The sequence below is a fragment of the Felis catus genome, chromosome X (genome assembly GCF_018350175.1).
Source record: "Felis catus isolate Fca126 chromosome X, F.catus_Fca126_mat1.0, whole genome shotgun sequence".
NCBI lineage: Eukaryota > Metazoa > Chordata > Mammalia > Carnivora > Felidae > Felis > Felis catus.
In genome coordinates, this window is record NC_058386.1 from 76182596 (window position 1) to 76206254 (window position 23659).

General features: G+C 37.6%; 1 protein-coding gene across 4 annotated transcripts in view; it reads left to right on the plus strand.

The window, feature by feature from the left end:
- Positions 1-42: 42 nt before the first annotated feature.
- The window catches only part of DIAPH2 (diaphanous related formin 2), a 1008663-nt gene continuing 985046 nt past the window's right edge, over positions 43-23659 (plus strand). For 2 of the 4 annotated variants that reach the window (XM_019824053.3, XM_023249471.2), the window contains exon 1: positions 44-411. In XM_019824053.3, coding sequence (XP_019679612.2) covers positions 280-411 — 132 coding nt within the window. In that variant the 5' untranslated portion in view covers positions 44-279. Of the gene's footprint in view, positions 412-23659 lie in introns of all 4 variants that reach the window. The other 2 variants (XM_023249470.2, XM_045051144.1) reach the window with 2 other exon arrangements.

Here is a 23659-nt window from a genome sequence, read left to right on the forward strand (position 1 = left end):
CACCCTAAACACCGCCCTGAGGGCGGTGGCGCCAGCGACCTTGGTAGTTGCAGCTGCTCAGGGGCAGGGCTTGCCCCAGCACCGAGTAGTGGCAAAGGCGTGTTGCGTCGGGGGTGCATGAGAGCCGGGATCCTGTAATCGGCAGCTCCCCAGGCAGACACACTCTCACACAGGAAGCGGTGATACCGAATCAGCCAGGGCAGCGGGACAACCCCCAGGGGCTTCCCCAAGTTGAGGAGAGTTGGGGTTACAGGGCATAGGTGATAGGGCCGGAGAAAGATGGAGCAGCCCGGGGCGGCGGCGTCGGGAGCGGGAGGCGGCAGCGAGGAACCCGGTGGGGGCCGGAGCAACAAGCGAAGCACAGGGAACCGAGCCGCCAACGAAGAGGAAACGAAAAACAAACCCAAATTGGTGAGTGCTCCCGCAGTCCCCGCCAGCCTTGGGGACAGCAAGAGCCCCAGGAACCTCTGGCTGTTACGCACCGGGGGACCTGGGGCCCCCTCCCAAGGCTAACCGCGACCTCGCTGTGCTACTCCAAGAGCCACCAAAGGAGCGGCCACGCCACGCCGAGGCGCGGAGACGGCGTGGGGGCGGAAGAGCACCCCCTTTCCCATTTAAGCCCTTTCTCACTCTTCTCATTCCGGGAGGCAGTGCGGGAAGGAGAAAGGCCCCACCCCAACTTGGGGAGACTCCGAGTACTGGGTAGGGTCTGTTATTTGTCTAACTTGTGGGCGCGAATCTTTGCGCGATTCTGTTCCTTCCCACTTCTGTCAGTTGCTGGGTTTTGACTCTTAACGCATAGTGTCCGGGCAGGGGAACCTCTCTTCTTTTTAGTCCAAATACTTGGGAGCCCACCTAGAGACTTGCACACCAATCCCACCCTAAAGAAAAACACACAACGTAGGCTCCTAGTCTTTCTACTTTACCAGAAATCTAAGAGTCGCCTACGTGCTCTTTTTCCTGTTGCCTCTTCCATGTGCTCTCCCCAAGAAACATTTCTTTTTAAGAGCGTGGGAGTTCGAGGCTGGGTGAGGTACCAACTGTTGTGCATATAATAAGCAGAGTCATTACAGTACTTCCACCTAGTTGATTCAGAACGATCAAAAGCAGTAAGCCCACCGCACAAGTTTCATCCTCCTGAAAGTGTGTGAACCAGTGGTAGAAGTCCATTTCCTGCCACTGACTTAATGTGCAGAGGAATGTAATCTATGGGGGCTGGTATTAGGTTGGGAAATACTGGAGTTTCCTCAACTCAGTTAAAAAGGTTCCTCTTTATATATATATATATATATATATATATATATATATATATATATGTATATATACATATATATATATGAAAATGATTTAATAGGGAAACTTAAAAACTGGTAACATTAACAAAATATATTGGCTAACGTCAATTTTTCCCAACCGTGGCAAGTATTATGCAGACATTTATCAATAAACTTTCTAATTTGGGTGGCATGAGGGGAAATGATTTTCCTGTACAAATTCAGCAAGTATTCCTTCTGTTTGAAGGTTCTTAGTCCAGATTTGAAGTACAAGCACATGTTGCACATCTAGTTTTCAGTTTTAACTTGTTTTTAATAGGTGAGGAGACAGTGACATTACTAAACCCTTTTCTTATGGCATCAGATCATTTGGTATGTGTGTACCTGTTGCACTTCTCTTTTGCCTCCTATTTTCCTTTCGATTCTGTATTGTTCATATTGGAAAACAATGGTCAGGGTGTTATTTCGGGAAATATGCAGCTTTCCATTATATGGGAAGGGACCTGATGGGGTAGAATAAAATAACCAGTTTAAAGTTTCATCACTTCTACCCTAACTTGAGGCAAATTGAGAACTTGCTTACTTGATATGTTCTGTTAACCCAGTATTTACAAAAGTAGAAATTGCCCTTTGTGAATTGTCTATGCTGGCTGAAGGTTAATGGGTTTAATAGGTGCCCCCTACCATCATGAAACTTAGAAAAGTTTTGTGAGTGTATCACTAAAGTTTAATACACTTAAAAATTCTGATATGATTTTGATATTTATCAGTTTGTTGTAAAAGAGTGATCATGTTTCCTTTTTTCCCCCTGGACCCAGTACAAAACTGTGATTTAAACAGTGATTAAAAGTTTAAGCAAAAATAAAAGTGAACTCCGTGTCCACGAGTAGTTTGGTACATCCAACAAGAACTTTCTACTTGTAGGAAATAATGCTTTCAAGAAAGCACTTATCTCTGTTAGTTATAACACCGTGATTATATTCTTCCCTTCCCTTTGGTCATTTGTCCTGTTTCATCTTTTATGTTTTACTTGCTTTGACAAGGTAACTAGATCGTTATGAGATGGTATCACTTTCAGTTTTTAGCTAACACTGTTCGGTGTTGAACATAGCTTGACATAGTAGAACAAGTATTTGAATGCAGGAGTTTGTTAATATCAATCAGAACTTGCTCTTTTGCTCAAACATAACTTTTGAGCCTTACATGATTTTACAAGCAGATGTATCAGAGTTAATAAAAACAAATTTAGAAGGACATTTCAGCACATTTTAAAGCAAGCAAGTTGATCAAACAAGACTTGGAATACTTTTTTAAAAAATAAATGCCTTACTCCTTATTTTGAGCTGTCTTATTGAAGTGCTCAACACTTTCTTCTAAGGCCTTTTAGGATGGAGTTCTTCTGGGCTTCTTAAAATATTGCTAGTAAGCTAAAAGCTTTACCTAGACTACATTTTACTATTTTGAGTATTGTGTTATTAATCACTGTAGTAGTTCTTTTTTAAAAATTTTTTAATGGTTATATTTATTTTTGAGACAGAGAGAGACAGAGCATGAGCAGGGGAGGGGCAGAGAGAGAGAGGGAGACACAGAATCTGAAGCAGGCTCCAGGCTCTGAGCTGTCAGCACAGAGCCAGACACGGGGCTTGAACTCATCAACTAGAAGATATGACTTGAGCTGAAGTCCGATGCTCAACCAACTGAGCCACCCAGGCACCCTTGTAGTAGTTCTTAATTGTATGTGGGTAAAGTAGTTGTGGTGTGATATTATGAAAGAGAGCTATATGTAATAGAAATTCTTCATGTAGATGATTGTGGTGGATAGGGGTTCTTAAACTCCTGAAATTGTATGAAAAATTTGAGTATATGTAGGTACGTTCATTTTTCTGGGCCTCATAGTTTTTATCAGTTTCTCAAAGGTACCTGTCACCTATAGAAGAATAAGCACTATTGGGTTACCAAAGAGAGAGGGTAAAGGAAATGCCAGTTGATTCCAATCCAAGTTACTAGGGAGAGGAGGAGGTCAGTGATGAAGGAAGACGGGGAATAGTGCTGATCACACAACTGATTGATATTGAAGATAATTCATCTGAGAGTAAAAAGAAGTTAAAAACATGTCTATATAGTATTAGCTACGATGAAAGTTTTCATTATATAGAAAAAGTAACAATAGTTATAGTATATTGGATTCACTGAAGTATAAGGCTTGTGATTCACTTGTTTTCATTGAGTTCCTTATTGTTCCGGAAAACTGGGGAAGGAAGGTATGTTTTCTATAGAGAGGAGCTACTTTAATTTATATCTCATACTTTTGCTGGGTATTACAATTTTTTCAAAGTGACATTTCAGGACTTTAATGACCTTTGTTTAAGATTAAATAAGAATGTGGGGCACCTGGTTCGCTTAGTGGGTTGGGCCTCTGACTTCAGCTCAGGTCATGATCTCACAGTTCTTGAGTTGGAGCCACTGCACCCCCACCCCAGGCTCTGTGCTGACAGCTCAGTGCCTGGAGCCTGCTTCAGATTCTGTGTCTCCCTCTCTCTCTCTCTGCCCCTCCCCTGCTCATTCTCTTTCTCTCAAAAATGAATAAACATAAAAAAATAAAAAAGATTAATAAAAAATGTAACAGAACTTCAGTTTTCTCTATCTTTAAATCCTCACAGTGACCCTTTTATCTTGATTCTTTTTACTGGAGGCAATCTTCTCTTGAATTTCTCACATTTTGAATAATGCATTAGTACTATTAGTATTAGAGCTTTGTATTTTATGTAACTGTTTGGTTAGGCCCAGATTGTAGCATGTCATCAAGCAGCATGAATCTTAGATTAATTAGTAATTTGGTGTCAATCATGGAATGTATTTTGTCAAATCTACTAGAGCTCCAAAAGTATTATGAAGGAGCTGCATCTTGAATCCCACATATGTAAGGCAATGACTTGACCATTAAAAGAGGCTATTGTTAAAGTAGAACTAACATCCCTCACACACATTCCACGGTGTAGAGTGGCTTAACATTATTAGATGTTTTTGCATTTTGACTTTGTGTGAATGTGGTTTTTTTGTTTTTTGTTTTTTTAGAGGGACAGAGGGAAACAGAGTCTTAAGCAGCCTCCACACTCAGTATAGAACCTGACACAGGGCTCGATCCCATGACCCTGAGCTGAAGTTAAGAGTCTGATGTTCAATTTACTGAGCCACCCAGGTGCCTCAGACTTCGTGTTTCTGTATTATTCCTGAAGCCTTTGGTTCTTTCGGCAGTGGAGTCAAATTAGGGACTTGATAGAAGTTAATTTTCTGGCTATTATATAACTTCCTGAATATTTGGTTGTTTTTTAATTAGATAAATCATGGTTTGCTTTTAATTGATAAAGTTGAGCACAACAGGTTCATTTATGCAACATTTACTGAGCACCTATTCCATCCTAGGCATTATTCTGATGGTTGGTGATACAGAAATGCTCATAGTCTAGTGAGAGAGACAGGGAAGTTAATGATTAAAGAGCTGTGTGTAACGAATCCTAGGAATATGCATAGGAGGGTGATATAAAAATGTGGAGAGGTATCTCAATCTAATTGGATGATTGTTACAAGGAAAGACTTACTAGAGTAGGTGACATTTGCACCAAGGCTTGAAGAATAAGGCATTAATTGAAGAAGGGGAGAGAAGGGCAATTTTAGGTTGAAAACAACATATACAAAGTAGAGAGATATGGTAATATGCCTAATAAAGGAACTGTGGGTAGATGTTAATGGCTGAAACAAAGGGTACATATGGTAGACCTGGTAGAAAAGAGAGAGTCCAGATCATGATGGATATTTGTATGTTGTCTTAGAGTTTCAGATTCTTTCTGCAAGCCATAGCAGTCCATTTAAGAGATTTAAGCAGGAGACTGGCCTAATAAGAATTGTGTTTTAAAAAGAAACTTAAGGGGTGCCTGGTTGGCTCAGTCAGTTAAGCATCCAACTTTGGCTCACGTCATGATCTCAAGGCTCCCGGGTTCGAGCCCCATGTTGGACTCTGTGCTGACAGCTCAGAGCCTGGAGTCCGATTTGGATTCGGTCTCTCTCTGCCCCTCCCCTGCTCATCCTCTGTGTGTGTCTCTCTCTCAAAAATAAACAAACATTAAAAAAAAATTAAAGAAACTTAATACAGTGGAGAATTTCTTGGAGAGGGGTGCCAGTATGGAGGCAAGAAGACCAGTTTGGAGGACTGAGTGGCACAAAGAGTTTGATGTTTAGAGACCTGGATTCCAGTTGCAGCTCATTTACTCTTCCATTTACTATCTCATCTATTTACTAGGCATATTTCTCTGCCCCTCAGATTCCTCCTGCCACTCCATTGCCTCACTGTCTTGCCACCCACCCTGAACATCTTCACCAAATTTGGAATAGCCACCTTGTTTCTCCTTTATAAATCTCACCTGCTTGTTACCGTCCAGCTTGGGTCTCAAAATTCCATCATTATTTCATTAAAGTTTCACTGATTACCTCAGCTTACCAAAGGTTCTTCCTTATTCTCAACTCATAACTATTGTGAGTCTGAATGTTACATGCTGATCTTGTATCTACAGAGATTTTAAAGTGCTTCTGGGCAGTGGTCCCACTTTATGCCTATTCTTTAAAACTTGTAAGCCAGTGCTTGGTTGCAAAGCTACTCAGTAAATGATTATTAGCTCGGAATTCTTTCCCCATAGGCTAGACATTTTGAAAATGTAAAATTGTTGAAAATAGGCTTTTAAAAAATACTCCATCAAATGAACCTATCTGTACATTCCTCTGTGTCCTTTGTTTTGAAATTCAAGAAACTTCTTGTCTGGGAGAACTCCTTATCCCCTTGGTTGGATTCTTGTGATGACCCAGCCTGAACTTCAATGCCGAATAAAGGTATTAAAACTCATGACCCAAGAAATATTGTTATTAGTAGGAGACTTCAGATTATTGGCAAAAGAATACTGAATGGAGGACACTGGGTTCCAGTGTTCATTCTGTATTTTATTTGCTTGTGATCTCTGATGAGCAGTTTAACAGCAGAAGTTTAAGCCCCTTCATTAACATCTGCCAGTTGGAGATAATGTTTGCCTGATTGGCTTTACAATGTGCTTTAGATAAAACATAGTAATGAATGAGATAGCATTTAGAAAATTCCATATTGCTGTACAAATATAGAGCATTACTATTAACCCCATATATTACCTGAATCAAATGTGATTGTGGTTGAATGGCTTAATGACTTTTTTGTAATTTGATAGCTCTAACATTATTGTATACACCATTGTATGGTTATATGTTGATTGATTCCTCTTCTCTCCCTAATTCCATTTGTCCACTTGGAGAATTGTATATTCTGTCCTTCTACTAATAATTCTTTCTGTTTAATGAATAGAAGATGTAAGTTTAACATTTTTTTCACTATAGTATTTTTTAAGCACCAGACTACCATTTTTTTTTCAGTTCGTCAATTTGACACATTTAAAATTTGTGTTAAAAAACGTTTATTAGATATCTTTGGTATTCTGCCTTGCCAGGAAGCTTACTGCTGTTATACAAATAAGAAAACTGAGTCAACTGATACGTTAAGGGGACTGACCTAGAGATAAGTTTAAAATCTATCACTTCTATTGTAAAGGTACCTATAGCACAGAGTTATTATGCTTCAGGGTCTCTGAAAGTGAAACATTATTCATCTCTCTTTTTGTTCCTTTTTTGAACAATTATAATTATAATCCACCTAGAGTTCACTACAAGTACCAAGAACTCTGGCAATAGCAGCATGTCATTGAAGTGAAATCATACTCTTTGCCAGTTTGGCCCCACAGAACACTTTAAATAATGGTATGCACTGAAAATTGTACACACACAATATATGCTAATTTATATGCATTAGCACATTTGGTTAAATGTTACTGGTTATCACTAGCACCATATGGATTATTTCTGAAGACCCAGGTTTCCCCTATTCCTATATTCAGTCTGCCATGCAAAAGAGACCAGTTCCTTCTGTCAGATTTGGGGTGTTTGATATGCTATTTTGTCTCAGGACTGAAGAGAGTAAGATCATGGCCAGGTGACTTGAAATAATAATTATATACTTCATATCTAAGTGGGTATCTTGTAGGAGACACTCATTGACACTCATTGTCTTCTTATAGGAAGGAAGCTCAAAATTGATGCACGTAAAGAATGGTCGAAATATATTTTTGCATAGCTATTTGCTATGAATGTAAGTAACAGAAAGAAATGAGCTCATATTAATTTAAAACTTATTTATCTCATCAGGTTGAATCTGTTTAAGTCTGAATGATTTATTCTGGCTATAGCTTGAGCGGACACTCAAGTGAATTCTGATACTTGCCTGCTTTATGTGAGGAGGTCTAGGGAAAGAGTATTCATGCCTTTCTCATTAAACAATATGGCAAACAAAATTCTTACTAATCACCACTTAACATAGGCTTTTGTTTAATGAAGGTTTTTCTGTATTGCTTTCAAGAGAGTATGCTACCAAATACAGACCAGCAAATTGTCTACCAGTCTCTCCTTCTGTTAAGGCTCTGTATAGCAGTGCCTACTTCATGTGAGAAGCTTCTAGGTGGCTATTCAGGCAGGTCTATGTAGTAATCCAACACTTCATTAGGGATGTATTATTCCCCAAAGGCTATTGATTCAATACCCTGGTAATTTTGGTGCTCACCCAAGGGAGACAATGTGTTGGGTACAGTCCTTTAAAAAAATCTGTCATTCTGAGATAGATATCCACATGCTTTTGTAAAGATTTGGTCAAAATTATGACGAATTTTTGTCTATCCTTAATTTATTGGTCTCTCACCTAGCTAAAAGTAAAAGAGATAAAGTTTTTACTTTATTTGTAATATGGGGTAGTTAATATAACCTTTTTAATAAAAGATAAAAAAATTCCAAACATACTAAAAAGTAGATAGGATGGTATAGTGAATCACCATATATCTATTACCCCCAATCTAGCAGTTACCTAGATTTTCAACATTTGCTTTATCCATCCTTTATTTTTTCCTTGCTAAAGTACTTTAATGCAAATCCTTGATATGTCATTTTACTCCTACATACTTCAGTGTGCTTCTCTAAAAATTACTTTTTTTAAACATAACCACATGCCACTGCTGCATCTTTAAAAATTAACATATTGCTTGGTGTCATCTAATATTTAATTCATAATCAAATATTTCTAATTGCCTCAAAAAATAGTTGTGATATCTAATGTGTGCCTAATTAACGTACATGTAACTGAGCTCCTTAAACAAATACAACTTAAAGTTAATGGTAAAATTTCATTTAAAGTTACTCCACATAAAGTGCTATCATAAAGTATCAGCTCCAATTAAGTTCGTTTCTGTCTTTAGTTCTGTAGAAGTATCTGGAAAGGTTGTCTATGCAAGTGTGGAGAGACTCCTTAGAACAGCTACTATATGCCATAGAAAAGAGACCAAATGAAGACTTTTGGCTCCACTCGCTGGTTGGGTAATCACTTATTCTTCATTTTGCAATTCGTGAAGTGGAGTGGGGTTTATGTGTAAGTATTTTCTACCCAGGGAAATGTTGTAGATAGTTGGGAGAAGGAAATGAGTTATTGAGTTCTGCAGATAGTGTTCATATAACTCTTTGATACATGCACACAGCTAATATGTTACTAGATGTAGTTTTTATTTCAACACAAACGCCAGTTTGGTAATTGAGGTGTCTTTGGTTTTTAGCTGCTGTATTATACTTTAGGTTGCTGAATATGGATAATTGGGTGAACAAACGTTTACAAAGAACTCTAACTATTAAGTTTTGTTATTTATATTTGTGAGGTTAAAATTGAAAACCAGGCTACACTAATGAGGTGATGGAGTTGGGGATGGGTGGAGTGGGTAAGTATGAGAAATCAACTTGGGCAAAAATCCTAGATGTCACACAGATTTACTAAAGAAATTGTGTAAACACTACTTCCCAGACAGCAATTTAGTGCTGTTATTGTACTGGGAGGCATTAGGCATATCATTTCTTGAACTTTGTGGATTCAAGTAGATTTAAACTCTAATCCATTTCCACTCTGCAACTTCTAGGGTATTTATTGACCCAATCAGGTGGTAATTTTCCTCAAAACAGGAGATAAATGATCATTGTTGGGGCTCCATAATTGTTGTGGCATTTACTCCTTTTGTTTTGCTGAGGGGAGAGAAAGCTGTGGAGGTATCGTTTTATGTGCTTTGAAATCCATCACTGATAAAACTCTAAATGCTTAATAGCATATTATGCTAGCTGAAGCTGTTTAGGAAGATTCTATATGTAGGAAGAAAGACCTTGTACTCTAGACTGTACTCTTACATTTTGAAGTTGTATGCATAATAGAGACCTGGGCCACTAAGTATGGCTGGGCTTTGCTCAAGGATGTGAGACCACAGAGGTCATATCACTTACCAAATCATGTGCTCAATCGCAAGACTGTATCTTCTGGGGGAACTTTTTATAGTTCACACAAAGGTGCTATATGGGCCAGGTACTGCATTTAAACTAGATTTACTTTATTCCTTATATCTCTACTTTGTGGATTTTATTCTTATACATGATAGGAAATTCAGCAAGGCACAGGACTTAGTGTAATATCTTACTTGGAGTAGGTATTTTCTGTTTGTCATTGATTCTGAAAAAAAGAATATAAGGTGTATGGCTATGTAATATATTGTCCTAAACCTGAATACATTTGCTTTTGAATGATTGCAGTCCTCAACTGTAGAGGGCTGTGTTCTTGAGAACCTAGCCTACAGGTTCAATATGTTGATTACTTCCTCTAACTTCAGGCTCCTCCCTTTCTACATTCTTCCCAGTGATTTTTTGATATTATTGTTCCACAGTGCTTCACATGGTTACAGATTGTATGGCTAAGACTGCATTTTTCTGAGGTTTGTGTGTCATAACATCGATTTATTTTCATTTATGTTACCTATAGAAAGTTAAGATGGGTTAAAATAAATTTGGCAGAAACATTTCCTCTAATATGGTCTGCAGTCTAGTACCTCACATTACAAAATCAATGCTTTCCAGAAGAGTCAGTGTGTACATAAAACATTTGAGAGTAGAAATAATCTTTTCTTAGGCTGACCTCACAGCTTGTTTTTCACTGGCAGTGCATTAGCTTACATTTTTCCTCCCCTTTGGTTGAATAGCTAATGGTGTTTAAACAAGCTATTAAAGGAAAGAATAATTTCACAGTACAAAGAAAAAAAATGGCCTGGATTTTCTCCATGCTGGCAGTTTGGTTTTTCATGTATTTGTTTTACTAAAGCAGGACTAACCCATGTTGTCTTATCTCAGAAATCTGAGGCTTCTTCTGTGTATCTTATATTTACTTAATCCAGATGGTGTTGTGAATTTCTGTGAGATCCAAATCTTCCATTTTTATATAAGTTGAGTAGCTTTGAGACCAAATACTAAATTTTAAGTGGCCATGTCTCTATATAATGGAATTGCAGCATTAGTTATACTTTAAAGTAGGAATTGTGCAGGGCTCTGGGCCCAGTTTAATACACTCTTCCTACAAGCTCTGTAGGGGATTGTAGATCAAGATATGTTATATTACATATCCCTGCTTTTAATCCCATCCCTTTAAATAATCTATTAACACTTGCATGTTTCTAACTCTGAAGATAATCTTATTTCTTGGTGTTATTAGTGGTTTCTGTGAATATTATTCGTGGTATATCCTATTGCCTGGCCACAGAAATAACATGCAGAAAGATGGCCATTGGATATAAAATCACTTACTGAATGTGACAGAGATTTATTTAAAAGCATTTTCCACCACAGGGGTGTCTGGCTGGCTCAGTCCGAGGAGCATGTGACTCTTGATCTCAGGGTTGTGAGTTTGAGCCCTATGTTGGGTGTAAAGATTACTTAAATAAAAATTAAAAAATAACAAAAGCATTTACCATTCGCACCCATCATCAATCATGTTGCCATAAACTAGTGGAAATTGCATTTTTATCTTAGTACCACCACTTTGTATTTTTAAGACTCCACCTTTTACAGAATCTAAGAGTATTTCATATGCTATACAGAATTGAAATAAGCTAAATAGGATATCTAACTGATCCTCTTAAGTCTTTTTTCCCCAAGAGTTAATTTCTGGCAATTTAAGCAGGTTATATAGAAAGTAAGCTGACAACTTTTTGAAGTCTAACTCTGGACAAGTCATTTATTTATCTTCTCTCTGGGTGTCAGTTTATCCTTTAAAATAAGGGAGTTGAAATAAACCATCTTCAAGGTTCCATTCAGCTCTGATGCACAGGTAGTCAAAGGTTATTGACAGCTGCAATGAATCTTCCCTAACATAAATACATGACATGTGGGTTTTAGTTAGATGAAAAGTCAGCAATCATGAAAGATGACAGATTAAGAGTGAATGCTAATGGGTGAAAATGCCAGTTAATTTTATTTTCCTACTTCTGGGGTCTGAGCTAGCCCAGTTCAGTAAAGGTCACATCAACATTGTTTTAACCGTGTGTGGGGCCCTAGAGAACGTGGGCTCTGCTTTAGGTCATCCTAATCCTTAGCGTGGTTCCCTTGGTTCACTGACCAAATATAGTACTCAAGCTTTCCCAGAGGTATTTCTCAATAATGAATAATATCATATGTGCCAGTTGGTGTTCTAAATGCCTTGCATATGTTTGTCAAGAACTATTAAAGGTCTGGGATGTTATCCTACTTATACCCCTGTTGCTATTTCATGAATGATTGCAAAAGACTCAACACTCCTGGGTCAGCAACAAAAGATGGTTTATTATTCATTGCAAAGCAGTAGCCACAATATCAGCATGACATGCTGGTTCACTATGGTCCTATTCCCACACGATAGACTAGGATGGATCCCTGCACAGGGAGTCAGTTGTGCTACAGGAGAGGAATACTGACCTTGGAGGATTTACCACTTTTTAGGGTAAGCAAAAGCAAGCCTGCTCTTTGTGGAGGGGCTGGTATTATTACCTCATGATCAGGGTCCCTTGCTTTAAAAACAGCCCTCAGAAATGGCCTGGCTAAGGTGTGGTCAGGGCCTTCTAGTCTTGGCATACCCAGCAAGAATGCACAGAGATGCTCTAGGATTGATGGTGGGTATCCTCCTCTATCAATAGTGACGCATTTGGTCCTCACATCAGTTATTTTGTAGGTGAGGAGAAGAGTTCAGAAAAGGATAAGTAACTTGCCTGATGATATACATTAGTGAATTTGGAATTCAAGACTAGTGTGACTATAAAATCCTTATTTTTAGCTGTTATTTTCTGTACTGCCTAAGACCCTAAATTTCAGATTAGCTCTAATTTCACCGGAAGACCTAGTAGTTCTCTAGACTGGTGATGGTTGGACCTGGCCTAGATTTGCACTATGCTTATGTAAAATTTAGAGGAGCAAGTTCAAAGGCCATTTTTAGTGCCACTGATAATCAGTAGTTAAAATTCTTTGAATCACTGCCATGAAGTAGTGTGTCAGATATGTGACCACTTGGTAGAAAAGAGCCATGAGGATGAAAGTGATATGGCTGTGGATTTTAAGGATACATGAATATGATTTTTAAAATTATCAGTCTGCCCTCTTAAATAATTTCATGGTCAACACAAGGCCTACGGTACTTTACAACTATTGCATATTGCATATGATTCTCTTGTTTTTGTATGTTGGCTGTTAAGAGAGTATCTTCTGAACAGGTTACACTGCAAGCCAAACAGTCTGCTTCATCTTTTAGTTTCTATCTCTCCTCCTCTCCCTATTCCCTTTCTGTTTGTGAAATTTTGTTTGAAGTAAAACTGCTTTGGAAAAACTAATGCCCTCTCGTATGATTACACAAGTACACGATATGCATTGTTTCTTGTCTGGGGGAGTGCCAAGAACCACCTACCTTCTCCTGATGCTTCTCATGTCTGCTTTGCCTAAAGATTGGCTGCTATAAAAGTGTGGCATATTCAGCCAAGTGCTGTCTTTTTTAATTAAGCTGCTGAAAGTGTTGTGATAAACTATTTTTGCATTCACGTGTGACGAGTAATAGAGTCCTAAACTATGGGCTTCTGTGCCAAATAACATGGAAGTGCATAATGTGATTTGAGTTCTAGCCCTTCAGTCTTTTTAAAAAAAATTTTTTTTTCAACGTTTATTTTATTTTTTGGGACAGAGAGAGACAGAGCATGAACGGGCGAGGGGCAGAGAGAGAGGGAGACACAGAATCGGAAACAGGCTCCAGGCTCTGAGCCATCAGCCCAGAGCCTGACTGACGCGGGGCTCGAACTCACGGACTGCGAGATCGTGACCTGGCTGAAGTCGGACGCTTAACCGACTGCGCCACCCAGGCGCCCCCTATCTAGCCCTTCAGTCTTAATCATCATCCTCCCAAGAGTAAAAGAGTTTTTAATTTAAAAAATGTGATGAATAAAACATCATGATTATACCAGTATATGCCTGGAAATCGAGCTATTTCATACTTATGATGACTATCCTTAATGGTTAAAATTTCTATGTTGGCTCTTTTCATAGAACTATGTACAATAAGTAGGAAACCAGGAGATAAAGGACATCTTGAGCTCATATAATGATTATAAACATAACTAGGAAAGCTGGTAATTGAGCCAACTAAGTATTTTTTTTATTTCTGTTTTCCAAATATTCTTCTTATCTATTCTTACAAGTTTGGATTTCCTACAAATATGGTCTTGGTAGTTGATGTCCTTCTTTTGTTTCTGACCTCATCTAAAGCTCTAAATAAAGAGCCTTATGTTTTAGATAAATATATAAGGAAGGATATCACATTCTTGTCCTCAAAAGTATGTTCTTTTTCTTTACACTAGTGGTTCTCAGGGGGCACAGTTTTATCTCCCAGGGGACATATGGTTGTGTCTGGAGACCTTTTTGTTGTCACAAATGGAGAAGGGTGCTACTGATAACTAGTGAGTAGAGGCCAGGAATTTTGCTGAACATACAGTATGTAAGACAGACCCTCCCCCGCACCCCCCCCCCCCCCCGTGACAAAGAATTATCCTGCCCAAAATGTCAGTAGTGCCAAAGTTGAGAAACCTTGCTTTAGAGTCTATGCGTTTTTGTTTATTTAGTTTAAAAAATTCCTGTGGCTCCTTAGCCACTCATTTATTCTGCCATTCTGTCATTTCCTCTATATTGAGACGGGGCCAGATCATCCCTGTCTTCAAGGAAGCATTGTTTGTCTCACTGACTGCCACCAATTTTATTTTCATTTCCTTCCTTTCCACTACTGAAAATCTGCTGGACTGGAGTGTTTACAACTTTGCAGTTGCAAACTATATCTCTTATCACTTATTTCTGACCTCTGGGAAAAATATTCACTCTCCTCCTAATGAGTTTAAAAGGAAATTTTTCCATCTGCTGATTCCTTGATACCTAAACAACTTTTGGTGCTGGTCATTTTTAACTCATTGTCTATATGGATTTTAGATTCCACGGTGCAATTTTCTCTGGCCTCTGGATTTGTTGACTGTAAGGGAAGTAATGCCTTCCCTTATCTTTCACCTAAAAAATTTTCTCATTATCTGCTCTTCTCTATATACAATTGTAGGCAATCATGTACATGCCTCTTCAGATACTACCTGAATGCAGTTGATGCCAAAACTTTTGAGCTATTCTGACATCAAAGCTTGATACTGTGTTATTGTTTGCTGAAAGACATTTCCTGATTATGAAGCAGTTCTAAAAAAATGGCATAAATGTTTTGATTCATTTCTCTGAGAACCATGTGAAACCTGGAATACTTAATGGTTGTTTTAATCTCTTTGCAGGGAGATTAAAAATTAACTTGAGGGCGCCTGGGTGGCTCAGTCAGTTAAGTGTCCGACTTTCAGCTCAGGTCATGATCTTATGGTTAGTGGGTTCGAGCCCCACCTCGGGACGTCTGCTGTCAGCATGGAGCCTGCTTGAGATTCTCTCTCTCTCTCCCTCTCTCTCTCTCTCTCTCTGCCCCTCCACCTACTTGCTCTCTCTCAAAATAAATAAATTAATTAACTTGATACACAGATACTCATACACATGGTGTTTATCAAGTCTACTTATTCAAGCTAAGCTCTTCCCTTATCAACAGACTGTATTACTGTAATATTAGTCACTGACCTTTATGATTTCTGGTCCAGTTTAATCAAGGTTAAACTTCCCTATTTGACTATTGAAAGTAAATGACTACTTCTTTTCCAATTTATCAGGACCAAGTTTATTTTTATATTTAGGGTTACTGTTAAGCTACCTAATTTTGTCTTATCTTCTATTTTTTATTTTCCCCTTTATATAAGTGAAGCTATTTCCTAAATTGTTGCTTCTACCTGAAATAACCTCTTATCCTTTTCTTTTCTTCTCAGAGGATTCTAAGTACTTTCCTTCCATTTCTTCATGTAACTTCCTAAAATTTTTATTGTCTGATGGAAAGTGACATGGTCAACTCATTCCCCTTCAACCTCCAGTTTCCTATAGAGAGCCAGTTCATTCTGCAGCATGCATAGCCATTTTCACAGTTGTGCTTATTATAAATGTGTGTTACAGAGTATCACTCTACACATATCACATCCTCAATATGTATGAGGCATCCTGCTGCGGGTATAAAAACAACTCTGCATAGGTAGAGGAGCCCATGGCCTAGTGAGAAAAGATGGGCATTCATGTCTAAAGTAGTAAGTTCTATAATCAATAGGTGTGAGAAGAGTGTTCTTTGGGAATGCTGTATACAGTTGCTGGTAGGGAGAGGAGAGATTTCACAGAGGCCACATTTGATCTGGGTCTTGGAGAATGAAATATAGTTTGGTAAGGTTAAATGAAGACATTCCCAGTAAAAAGAACATCATTTATATAAATTTAAAGTTATGGAAAGGAAGGTTTTCTTTAAGTGTCATTGATTTTGTAAGTGTTAAGATCTTGGAGGGAAGGCTATGACTGAACTTGCGTTGTAACTCAATATGGATGATAATATGAAGCATTTTTCACCAACTAAAAAGTGAAGTGGAGAAAGGGAATTAATACTAAGAACCTACATTGTTTTAGGCATTATTGTGGGAGCTTTACATCACCAGCTTACTTAATTTTTATCATAAACATATATAGTAAGTGTAGTTATTTTCTACATTTTACAAATAAAGGAAATGAGTCTGTTAACTGATTCTGATTCCACAATACATGCTGTTGTATGCTAGCATGCTACCTTCTTCTTAGAAGTAATAGACTATATTTAAAACTTAGAGGGGCGCCTGGGTGGCTCAGTCGGTTAAGCGTCCGACTTCGGCTCAGGTCACGATCTCGTGGTCCACGAGTTCGAGCCCCGCGTCGGGCTCTGGGCTGATGGCTCAGAGCCTGCTTCCGATTCTGTGTTTCCCTCTCTCTCTGCCCCTCCCCCGTTCATGCTGTGTCTCTCTCTGTCTCAAAAATAAATAAACATTAAAAAAAAAATTAAAAAAAAAAACTTAGAAATGAACTATAATGTTTTCCTACTTTATTGAAATATGCTTCATATTTTATATTTTTACATTTTACTTTTCCTATCACAAACCTTATTAAGAGTCTAATAAATGCATCTTAACACATTTCATCATTGTTGGATTAAGTTAAATAATAGAGTTTGAGAAGTTGTCTAGGAGTTGCCCACAAATAGTCTAATTTAGAGCTATATATGGTTAGTTTTACTATTGAGGATTTGGGCAAGCTAGTCAGTTGGAAGGTTCTACCTCTGAAATTCTTGTTCATATTTAATTCAATAAGCATTTGGAGAAAGTGACTCCAGTATCATGCTAAGCATTATTGAGGTACTAAAATAAATAGTCCCTACCCACTGGGAACACAGGTGTCTTATGTGTACAAACCCATGGTGCAAGGTGGAATGTGATTAAATGCTACTGTAGAGGTAAAAAGTGCTGGGAGCATTAGGGCTTCATGGAAAGATTGACAGTAGAAGGTAGTCTTAAAGTGCAGGGAAATTTTTCTTAAATAGTGATAGAGAGTGGAGAGGGGGCATTTTGTACACTGCAAGAGGACTAGGAAGTTATAGCAAGTTTGAGAAATTAAAAGTTAGCCTAGCAGGCCCAGTTGTACATAGTGAGTGGTGGAGGTCAGTCTGGAGGGAGATTGCAGCTCCATTGTGGTGAGCACTGAATGCTTCCATAAACAGTTTGCACTTCATTCTGTAACCCAGGTAGAGTATCTGAGTTGGGGAATGCCACTTGACAGACCTTACTTGAGACTTTTTGTAATTAGAAATATCATGAAGTCTAAAATCTTTTGTCCAAACTCTATGATAATTGGCCTGTTGGTAGTTTAAATACAAAGGCATCTATTGATTCTGATACCTTTTGGTATGCTATCATTTGCAGCTTTGAATATGTGAAATTAAGCATGTACTGTGAATAGTGTGTACTTTGATAGCTTACGGTTTTGTAGTAACTTAATTGACCCTTGCTCCCAAACTACTCTTCTGTAGATTTTTCCCTCTAAGTGTAAAATTTTTGTCTTTTTTTTTTTTAACAAATAGATACTGCTCTAAAGATCAGGTAGCTTAGCATACAAGACTGCTGCTGTCAAACTGAATGTGTTTTGTCTAGGCTGAATTATAGTCCCCAAAATATTCCAAGAGAAGCTGCAAGATTTATGATATACAAAACTAGGTAAAATGATCCTCACTGAAGTATTGTCATGATTTGGTTGTTTATCACCATTTTTACAAATTAATTTCCTGTGTCAAAGCAAAGTCACATTGCTCATAACTATGGCAAAGTACTTTTAAGGCTATGATTTGAACGTAAGCCCCTACTTAGGATAATTAACTGTAAAAAATGAGCTTTGTGTTAAAATACACAATCAACTTAGTTTTATTACACAAATTTTTAAGTTTTTATTGCTATAGGGGTCCAAATGAAATTGAGACCATAGCCAAAGAAATGAAAATTTGTCCATATACAAAAGATTTCATCTATCTGTGGTACCCAAGTATGTGTTAGTTTGTTTTCAAATCTGCATTCTTACACAAAACCTGATTTGTAACATGAATGAAATAATATCTATTATCATTGTTATTATTTTTTAAAATTTTTATTTATTTTTGAGGGAGAGGGAGTCTTCTCATGCACGAGTTGGGGAGGGGCACAGAGAGAGAGGGAGAGTGAGAATCCCAAGCAGACTCCCAACTGTCAGCACAGTGCCTGACACAGGGCTCTATCCCAGGAACCATGAGATCATGACCTGAGCCTAATTCAAGAGTCCAAAGCTTAACTAACTGAGCCATCTCGGGTGCCCCTATTGCTATTATTAATGATTGTGTTGATTTGCCCATAAAACTTTAAAGAAACATATGGAGTTTTAGATTTAGCTGCTCCTTAAAAGTAAAAGTAGACTCCCTTTCTGGCTGGTCTCTAAATATTATTCATCATTTTAGTTTAGTTGAGGGCAAAGATACTTAGGCTAAAATAGAATGTTTTGTGGTTATTTTATCTTTTTTGAATTTGGAGATATTACCTATTATGTGTTTTACTGAAAGAGAATGATCATTTGTTTTTGTACAATGGTTTGTAGCTATAGAAATGGGATATTGTTTTGCAACGTATAGGTTGGGAACATTTTCAAGCTCCTTGTTGGATTACAAAATTATTCTAAAAAGAAATAGGTTTTTAGGACATGAATCATCCTTTGCTAGACAGCTTTCTCATGAGAGATTTGTGATTCTTGCAAAATTCCTTTAGAGCTCTTGAAACACGAAGAGTATTACTACTAAAGCAGAGGACAGGATCTCTGAGTTATAAATAAATGACCACATGAAAGACCCTTGGGCAGGGGGCTCCCCTGGTAGGTTAAAGTAGGTTAAAAATATTGCCTGGCCTTTTTCCTTCCTTTATGACAGATGTTGCCTTGGGACTTGGTGGCCCAGTCACAAGTAGGAGTAGTCTCTGTTTTGTTTCTTTCTGTTTTGTTTCTTTCTCAGTGACCTCCAGAAATATGGTGCTGGAAACAGTTTACTTCTTGAATCTTTCTCCCACTTTCACTACCATCTCATCTGACTTTATTGCCAGAAAGTTGAGTCATGAACTTCCCTCTGCTACTGGCCCTTCTCTTTTTGCTTCACAGTATGGAGTACATTTTCCCATAGATACTAATTCTTTTTTTGATACACATTGTAGTGCAATTCTGTTTCCTAATGTTCCATTTAGTGCTGAAGGATAAAGAGTTGTGAAATATAGGTGCTTGTTATCAAGGAATTTACAGTATTATAAGGAGACTAGGACTTGTGTCTACATCAGTATTTGATTAGTGCCATACAAATAGCTGGGATTTAGAGATAGAAGAGTTTAATAATTTGGGCTAAAATAAGCTAGAAACTGAGTCATTAGGTACTCCTTCCTCCTCCTCTCCTCATATTTCCCATCTGAAAAATTCATTTAGAATTTGGAACAGAAGACTTAACCTTGATTTCATGGATTATAGTATAGTCAGTTTCTGGCTTTTAATATAGACTGGATCACTTAAATTATGATTTAAAAAGTAACACTTTAAAAGTAGATTTTTAGTAAACAAAATATTTCTCGTTGTAGAAGACCATCTTATATTTTAATACTAATTATATTATAATACTTATGTTTTAATGCTAATTGCCATTCTATTGATCGGAGATGTCTAGTACATTGAAAAAAGCAATCTTGTAATGAGTCTCACTGGTTCCATATTCTACTTGAAAATATGTTATGAATGAACACTATTGTTCAAAGTTGAAGCAAGCATAGTAAATTGAGTATTTCCTTAGGATAGCAAATGAGAATATTTATTTTTTTAATGTTTATTTATTTTTGAGAGAGAAAGACAGAGTATGAGCAGGGGAGGGGCAGAGAGAGGGAAACACAGAATCTGAAGCAGGATCCAGGCTCTGAGCTGTCATCAGTGAGCCCGACATGGGGCTTGAACCCACGAACTGTGAGATCATGACCTGACCTGAAGTCAGACGCTTAACCGACTGAGCCACCCAGGTGCTCTGCAAATTGGAATATTTAAAATATTTTAATATATTAGAGGTATGTTTTTCATTTTCCTATTATCTCATTCCTTTTAATCCTCTAGATTCCCTTTTACACAGATGTGTTACAAAAAAAAAAGTAGTTTTAAGACCACTTGCCTCAAGGCATTAAGGAAAGCTTGCTAAAAACATAGATTCTGGAACCCCATTGATGTACTGAATGAGAATCCTTTGGTGTGGGACCAGGAATCTGCATTTATAAGCTGAGTAGATGATTCTGTATTCTAAAGTTGGAGAACCACTAGTCTTATGCAGTTTGCAAAATGGCAGCCCTGTAAGTTCTATCTGGTCCATGGATTTGTTTTGTTAAGTTCGCAGCATTGGCAGTATGGTTTTACAAATTTGATTTGTCAGCTCTTAAAAATTGAATGTTTACCCATATAAATCCAAATTTCTGGCTTCTCTTGACACAGCAGAGTAACTTTGCAATATTGAGCCCGTGTTCCAACATGGCTGTCAGCAAATCTGCTGTACCTCAGTAAGATCTGTCTCATTGAAATGGGCTATGTGCTCTTGGATTTGCCACAGTCCTCCCAAACTATCTTTCAACCTGGGGTCAAGTATTAGTTGACGTTTTCTTTTCTATAGTTGACCTGCATCATTCAATTATATTACCTGCTTAGAATCCATGTGCATTTTAATTTTTTACTCCAGATACAAAAGTTAAAAAAAGTGAGGAGGAATGATTGGAAAGAGGTGGGATTGGAGACTGAGAGACTAGATAATTTATTATAATAATAGAGATAAGAAATGTACTGCTCAACTAGGACAGTGTAATAGGGGTGGAGAAAAGAGGAAGATTAGGAGTTTGAAGCTACCAACCTTGGTGATTGAATTGGGGTGGGATCTGTGTGGGAGGAAGAAGAACAGGTATGCAGAAGTAGGTGGGAAATGAGGTTGTTTTTAGACATATAACTTTATGTGCTTGTAGGATATTATTGCTAGGTACTAAGGTATATATACCTTGTTAAGGAGTGTAGACCTTCCCTACTGCGTCGGAGGAGAGGATGACTCCTCAGGGAGCATATATACTCCTGGGTGTATGTTCAGATGAAATGAAAACTACAATGAGATACCACCTCACACCTGTCACAATGGTTAAAATTAATAACATAGGAAACAACAGATGTTTATGAGGATGCAGAGACAGGGGAATACTCTTACAATGTTGGTATATGCAAACTGGTGCAGACACTCTGGAAAACAGTATGGAGGTTCCTCAACAAGGTAAAAATAGAACTACCACATGACCCAGCAAATGCACTAGTAGATATTTACCCAAAGGATACAAAAATACAGATTCTAGGGGGCACATTCACCCTGATGTTTATAGCAGCATTATCAGTAATAGCCAAATTATGGAAAGAGCACAAATGTCCATCAACTGATGAATGGATAAAGAAGAGGTGGTATATATACAAAATAGATTATTACTCAGATATCAAAAAGAATGAAATCTTGTCATTTGCCGTGATGTGGTTGGAGCTAGAGTATATTATGCTAAGTATAATAAGTCAGTCAGAGAAAGACAAATCCATATGATTTCACTCATATGTGGAATTTAAAAAAACAGATGACCGTAGCAGAAGGAAGAAAAAAGAGAGGGAGGCAAACCATAAGAGACTCTTTTTTTTTCCAGTATATGAAATTTATTGTCAAATTGGTTTCCATACAACACCCAGTGCTCATCCCAAAAGGTGCCCTCCTCAGTACCCATCACCCACCCTCCCCTCCCTCCCACCCCCCATCAACCCTCAGTTTGTTCTCAGTTTTTAACAGAAGAGACTCTTAACTATAGAGAACAAACAGGGTTTCTGGAGGGCAGGTGAGTGGGGGATGGGCTAAATGGGTCATGGGTATTAAGGAGGAGGGCACTTGTGATGAGTACTGGTTGTTATATATAAGTGATAAATCACTAAATTCTACCCCTGAAACCAATATTACACTATATGTAATATAGTGCTGGTATGAATTCCAGGTAAACAGCTTATATTAAAAGAAAAGGCCTTAGCTCTACATCAAAAGACTGATGAATGAATGTATATTTATCTAGGTTGTAAGTTACAATAAAATGTTGAAGACAATTTTTACTTTTAATAATTCCTCACTTTAACCAGTTTTAAAAAAGTAACCACCTCCTGGACCTTATTATGTCTGTATAATGCTATATAGTAAAATCTCATTTTCTATGCCATTAAATGAAATTCTAGTTAGAATATCCTTATTTGGCATTTTTAGACCTAGTGAGTAACCAACATTCTTTCAAATCATTTATTGAATGACCATGGTAGTCAAGGAGATTGTATTCTTATTCTTTAAAACTTAATAATCACAAATTAATTTATGGTAGTAACACTCTTTCCATGACAGATGAAGGAAATTTATTGAACGTAGAAATTTTATGTTGTAGAAATAATGAAAGTAGGGGATGATTTCAATATATAGTGAACTGAGTCCTTGTAATTACTGATTTTTTTTCAAGAATTTATCCAAGGATATACTTTCTGGAACACTTGTAGTTTTCTTAGGTAATTCTGAGGGATTCTCTATATTTGTACCTTCACATTTGTCTTTGTATTTCTTTTTAGTAAGATTTTTAGTAAGGAGGTTGCTAGGTATTATTTACAAGGGAAGTCTGATAGGGAGATTGTGGAACAATTTCCATATTGCAACCTCTCTATTCAAATGTAGATAAACTGTCATTCAACCACCTAGGTTTATTCCCATCTGGCTCAGCCTTCAGGGTAGGATTAATAAAGTAATTTGTCCCCAGGGAGTTTGTTGTACTGACCTTTTGTCCCTGCTGTATTGAAAAAAAAACCACCCATATTTAGCCACTGACCCTGTCTTTTTAATGATCATATGTAGAATAGTCAGGTGGTTAGAAGTCATTTGCCAAGGGGTGTATCCTATTACAATTTTAATTGCAGGTTACTGCTTGTCTGTCCTGCACTGTTCTTCCTGATTATTTTAAATTTAAGTTAATTGCTTTTGATGGATAAAATGACATTTCCATTTTTATCTCATTCCATTGTGTGGATTAGTGCCTTGATTTTAAGGCTAGTGCTTGGATAACTTATATATACTCCCCCATGACCCCTGTCCTCAACACCCTACTGCAGATTAAGGGGCAGAGTTAGCAACTGGTTAGAATAATAGTTTGAGAATTTGTGCCTACGGTAAATATTTTGCTGGTACAAAACGGTTGAATGCGTGTTACTGTGTTAGCTGAATATTGAAATGGGTGAAATATCAGAGGCTAGTATGTATACAGGTGGAGGAGAATGTGTCTCATTTTAAAAATTCTTTTTTCCTTCTTTCAGAGATAACTTGCTTT